General features: G+C 35.4%; 1 protein-coding gene across 1 annotated transcript; it reads left to right on the plus strand.

Moving 5' to 3' along the window:
• Positions 1–2,725: 2,725 nt before the first annotated feature.
• Positions 2,726–5,755, plus strand: LOC146481495 (tachykinin-like peptides receptor 86C). The gene is made up of 2 exons (XM_085108185.1): positions 2,726–3,168; positions 3,564–5,755. Exon 2 carries the CDS (start codon positions 3,630–3,632, stop codon positions 4,689–4,691), a length of 1,062 nt encoding a protein of 353 aa, XP_084964311.1. The 5' UTR covers positions 2,726–3,168; positions 3,564–3,629; the 3' UTR covers positions 4,692–5,755.
• The last annotated feature ends 642 nt before the right edge of the window (positions 5,756–6,397 follow it).

Raw genomic sequence — 6,397 nt, forward strand, 5'->3', positions numbered from 1 at the left:
ATGTTTAGGTACAATCCATGTTTAAGATCCCTTCGTGTGGTGTTCAGTCCGTTTGTATTGTTCGGTTTGTATTGCAGGGACACCACGGGTTGGTTTGGTACCGGTGTTTGGTTTGGTCGACCATTTCCTGCTTTTTACTGCATACGTTGGAGTTATTTTCTATATACTCATAAGCATTTCACGACTTAGGAGAAAATCATGTTTATTGAGGTAAGCGGTTTGTAGTAAAATACAAAAAAAAGGGAGGTAAAAAGTGGTGGGTAGCGAGTTCCTTCTTGCATCATAAAAAACTGCAAACCCTGTGATGGCATTTGGAATGTTTCTATGGGCAAGCGCTGGTCAATTATCCTTGCCCCAACAACAATACATTGCATTGAACAGCTACAACACGACTCGTAACTTTAATGCTTGAAAGATAAAGACGATGGTGATGTAGTCTTCCACGCTGATCAACTGCAGACATATATATAGAACTGGTGTGTTGACGTTAACAGGTTTAATGCAAATTATTGAAACGAATGGTATATATTTTAAAATCTCATTAACTTAAATTTAAAACGTGCAGGAATTGCGCTTATTTTCCTCATTTTCTGGGAACGCGTCTCAATTCTGGAACTAAGAAACAGTCATTTGTGGCTCTGATTCGCCATTTGTAGGTATGTACAACGTTACAAGCTCGATTTTAATTCATTGATTCAAAAATGGTTATCCCTTTACCACTCGCAGTTTTTATGGTATTTTCTTTTTATTTACATGTATCACACTTTCATGTTAGAAATTAGCAGATGTCAATGCCATGCTTTAAGAATTATTCTGGCAATATTTAATTCGGAACTGATAAATCAAAATATAGGATTATGATTTAAATTTGAAAGAAAAATATTAAGATGTCGAGATATATATTGAGAATTGTTCATTGTTAAACATCCACGCTAAGTTTTATTGTGTTTCCAGGATCTATTTAGTTTACACTTCCTCTGAACGTCGTTGGTATATGTAATTATTGCTTGACTAATGAGTCACGTTTTCGCTAAAATAAGAAGGGCTTACTTTTTATGCTAGCTACCGGTGAATATTCCACTGGCGACAACGAAGTCATCCTGTTGAGGAAGGGTGGTCAAAGGTAGGGTATTTCGTTGCCATCATGTGAAACGAGTAGCTTTATCAGTGCCTTGTGGCCCTAGCGAAAGGATCCCGGGGCTATTCCTGAAAGAAAAGGAGCCAGTAAAAGCTTTTCATAGAAGAAAGCACCCTCTTTTGTTTAAAGGAAACGAAATAATCTAGCAAAGCTAATGATAGCATCGAGTACTCAACCATTGAAACGTCATTAGCATTTACTTGTTTTAGAATTTTGCATATAAAATATCATATGCTTTTAAATAGGACGTACATTTCTTACTTGAACTTTGTTTAAATATTAATGGTATCAGAATAAAATAACACGCGTTCAAACGACCTTTTAACTAGCCAAAAAAAAAAAAAAAATGTTCATTCGGTTAGCACTCAGCATTTGAAGTTTTATTGTGTGCTATAAATTTTAAATTTGCCCGAATCAGTGATACTTTGAACTCCAAAAATTTCCTGTCTTTTGAATGATTCATCTCGATTAAATTTCCTTAAAAGTAGAGGACGTTTGCTTATCACGTTGGTTGAATAGGATAAAAATAAGAATAAGCCGATGATATGTTGTTGGCATCGCAGGTCTTTGGTGATGTCTAATTTTCTCGAGGGCAGCCATGTTGAAGCTTCTTGTTTTCGAGGTAAAACGAAACAGAAAAAAGGAAACAACAGGGACAGGAACACAACAAACACTCTTTTGAATCCGTTGGTTTTGAGGAATAAATTTTTGCTTCGATTTTGTAACACGCTCTTAGTGACGATTACTAGCTGCCTAAAACAAGATGAATTATGCCATTATCCCCAGTTTTGTCAAACAAATGTTAGAGAAATGACAAGTTCCCTTTATCTTATAAAATAGAACTTTTCTACCTTTATCGAAGACGCTTTAGGGCATGGAGAGAAATTCGAGACAGGCGTACACAATGAGAGTTGGCAGTCAATTACTGATAAACAAACAAAACCTTCAATACTTTTTAAAAAATTCGAGTCATTACCCAAGTTCGCTGGCTTTCTGGTGCTCATCATGTGCTCTTAATGTTATTCATGATATTTTCTCAAAGCATTTTCTGTACAAGTAACAGTTGTACAAAAACGATATCTCTAAATGGAGGGAAAGAGATTTGAATACCTATTGGTTCCGTAAAAGAGAATGAGAACTCGCCATATGGCCCACTAGATATTCAAGCTTAAGGTCAATCATTTATGTAAATTAACTTAAGCCAACTTTTTCTCCTGACTGTTTGATCTTTATTTTCACCTCTCTGAAGAATACGTGTTTTCTGTAATACAAGAACCCCTTGGTATAATTTAGAGCGACAAACGTTAAAACTGGACTGTAACATAAGTACCATTCAAGACAAAAAAAAAAAAAACAAGTTTCTTCAAACAAATTTGAGACATTTAAATTTAAAATGCCAACTACTTTTGTTTGTACAAGTGAACGATGACACATTGAAGACCTTTAAGCAAGCTTATTCTTGATCGGCACACTATTAGAGGCCAAAAATTTTAACTGGTCCGAAAAGAATGGCCTTTAAATGATAAGGCACAGAAAGCCTTATCGGGTGATCCCATTAGTTTTACGGTAAGCCGGATAAATTAAATATACTTAATAAATGGATGTATAATAACTGACCGGTATAAATATAAAATTTCTATCACGAAAATAAAGGCATTAAGACGTACAAACATTAAAAGGTCTCACAAAAGTAAAAAGCATGTTTCAATAAACAAAACTCTACACCGTGCACTTAGCAGTACAAATCCAATCTAACACAGATTAATTAAAGACACGCGATATCATTTCCTAAACACTAATTTGACCCATAATCTAAAAGTCAATTTTACAGTGTTTTATTTGTTTAGGTTATCGATCATAGCTCATTTGTATAGATGCAGCGCCCCTTAGGCTATTCTCTTCCCATAATATTGCTTCGGTTTGGATTGCTAGCAATGTTTTTCCTGTTTTCGTTGAAGGTGACATTAACGAAAAACTAGTGGCAATATTTCTGAGAAGACAACTTGAACTCAAAAGAGTTAATATCCTAGGTAAGCAAAACTAATCTTGTATATTTTGTTTCCATCATAAAACAAATTAAATTTACATTTTCTTGAAAAATTTCATCCAATGCAAAATCGAAATTGGCAAAAATGGGTTATTCGCAAAAGCGCTTGCTTCGGAAGTGCTGTGTTCAACCTAGAAGGTAAATGATGTCTATTGACAATGATCATAATACGTCTTCCACTTGCTGCAGGAACTATCAAACTTTGAGGGTAGTTTTCGACATAACAAGTAGCTGGCCTTTTAAAATAAACAGCCTTGTTTTGAGAAACCATTTTTTACCTTACTGAATCAACACTTCTGAACGCTTTATTTTTATAACCACCCAACGTGTCCTTACGAAACATGACCTTTTTGGGTTACATTGTTTCTGTATTTGCAGATTAATAACAACTATTATTTTCCCAAAAAATTGACTGTTGAAGGCAAACACGATCGATAGCTCGCCATGAATAATTCCACAACCATGACTGGGCACGAGTCCTGCCAGTACGTATCAGCATTCTTCACTACAGTTATGACTATGATTAGCGTAGCAGCTTTCATTGGTAACCTTCTCGTGATGGCTGCAGTGTACAAGACCCCAAGCCTCAGAACAAGCGTCAACTACTACTACGTCAATGTTGCGGTTTCTGATTTTATGTCCAGCATCATCACTTGGCCTCTCTACCTTACTGATGAGATAATCACGAGCACTGGAAGTCTAATAGAAAATCCTCTGGCCACCATTGGGTGCCAAGTCGGGTTGTATGGCAGAATGGTGTCCCATTCAGTATCCATTCTAAGCCTGGTGCTGATAGCAACGGACAGGTTCATCGCTATTGTATTTCCCCTGAAAGCTATTCTGCTTACTCGTAAATTAAGGGTAGCTTTGATATGTGCGACATGGGCTATTTCACTGGCATGCCATATACCTGATATCTATTTCGCGAGGGTTACAAAAGTGGGCTCAATAACGGCCTGTAGGTTTACCTGGCGTGGTTTGGGAGCGACAGTTTACTACGTGATAGGAATAGTCTTTTTTAATGTTACACCAATAGTAACTGCTATCGTGTTTTACTTTCGTATTATGCGTATCCTACGTAATCGACTGAAGCCAGAATCCATGGATAGAAGGTTAAGCGATATTGAAAACAAAAGGATGAAACAGCAACAGAACATCATGAAAATATTTATTTCCATTGTCTTAGCGCTGGCAATTTGTTTTACGTTTTTTGGACTCTATGTCACTTTAAAGCCTTTGTTCTATAATTTTTTTGTGAAAGATAAATGTAATGTTAGTATGGGTGTTTGTTACTTTGTATTTCCGTTTCTTAACGCAATGATCAATCCCATAATTTTGTATGCTTTCAGTACCAATTTCCGCCATGCTATGCTTCAGGTTTGCCCTTTCCCTCTCGGTAAACGCTGTTCATGTTGTAAAATGAAGAGAATTTCAACATACATAGCAGATGACAGCCTTCCAGAACTTGTGACGTTTAGATCGAGAGGGTCGTGTAAAAAATACTGAAGTAAGACAGCGGAAACCGTGAGAGTGATTTCACAGACTTCTCTTGTAAGATGTAATTTTTTTCATAGTTTTCACAGTTTTTCAGAAAACGACCCTGTTAAGAAACTGAAAGTAAATTAAATGAAGCGTTGAATAGGCTCTTTAATATTGAGTTTAGGATGGCAAATCGCGAAAGGATATGAAGGTGAATTTAAATCAAGACATATTATAAGTATATTATAAGTATTAATAAGACAGTTTAGTACCTCTTAGAAAAAAAGACATAAAAAGAGTAGTTTAGTAACACAGTCTGTATGTGACTTTGAGGGAGTGGTTTATTACCTTTCTGTCTATTTATCTTTGCGATGAAAACTTGCCGTCATTTTTGGTGCGAAGGTTCTTTTGAGTAAACAACTTGTTTTTGTTATCCTTTCTTATGTTATTATAAAAGCTTATGGTATCAAGTTATCATCATTCGATAGCTAACTAGATAAATAGTAGAACAACAACAATAACAACAACCAAAAAACAAATAAAAACAAATGGAATGTTTTTTATTAAGACAAAAACACTTAGGCTGATGTACAAGCAGTATTTGGTGGCATTATTTCAATACGTATGTTGACATATTTGTAATACAAATATATTATCTGTTGATTTATTAACAAGACTTGTGAAATTCTAAGTGTTAAGTTATGTGATCCAAACAAAAAGTTTCCAAAAGCACCAAAAATCTTTAAGTTATAAAACGGCAGGTCAGTTGAATAGTCAATGAAGAGATTTTACGCACAAAAATAATTTACAAAAAAATTATAGGTTTTAAATAAAATGGCATGTTAAAGTTATATAGTGGCATCTCTTCAAAATGTATATGGACATGTATTAAGTGCAGAGTAACATGGGAATGAACCTCAAATATTATAATCTCTTATCAAAATCGAAATATAAATGTTAAAAAATAACAATGTTATTAAATATTAGAAGGTTAGAAAGTATAGAGGAAAAGAAACATATAGCCAAGAAACAAGCATTGTACCGGCTTAATCATTTAAATTAAAGGTTGAACCTAACAAAATGCTTAATGAATATTAGCAACCACGTTGAAGGGAAAAATATGTCTAACTTTCTTCCCTCCTCCAACTTTTAACTTTTCTTCACAGTATCATTCTTACTCTTTGATTCACCAGTTATTTTCCTCACGCTTGTGGAACATGAGATGGTAGATTGCTAACGGACTATAATCATTCTATATCCAACAAGTGCGAGACAAATATTTGTTTTATTAAAATAAATATCGCTAGATCTTGCTGATTTCCATTTAATGGCCGCTGTTTCTCAAGAACGGTTTAATGGTTGATATCCCATGGTCACTAAGCCAGTCGAAACTCTGGAATTGCATTATCCAATGATCAAGTTTGTAAAAATTAATTTCAAAGTTGGATTGTTTTAGAAGCAAAGATATCCGTGGAACTACTGGTAACATTTCCCGGTTCGCTGCGCCTGGCACCGGTTACATGTTGTCCTGCGGTTCACACCAGTTGTAGGCTAAATTGGGTTGTGGAGGTGGTGCATGGAGGGAGGGGATACCGGGGGAGTGGTTCCATGAGTCATGATTAGTTCACTGTGTTAGATCGGTCTTCCATTATGTTTCCAAATAAATTCACGTTCACTTTGTGCATGCTTTTGCTTTACGTGCCACGCGTTTTGAGCGCGTTTGAATAACTCAG

The sequence above is a fragment of the Pavona decussata genome, unplaced genomic scaffold (genome assembly GCF_977016875.1).
Source record: "Pavona decussata unplaced genomic scaffold, jaPavDecu1.1 SCAFFOLD_49, whole genome shotgun sequence".
In the NCBI taxonomy this organism is placed as follows: Eukaryota; Metazoa; Cnidaria; class Anthozoa; order Scleractinia; family Agariciidae; genus Pavona; species Pavona decussata.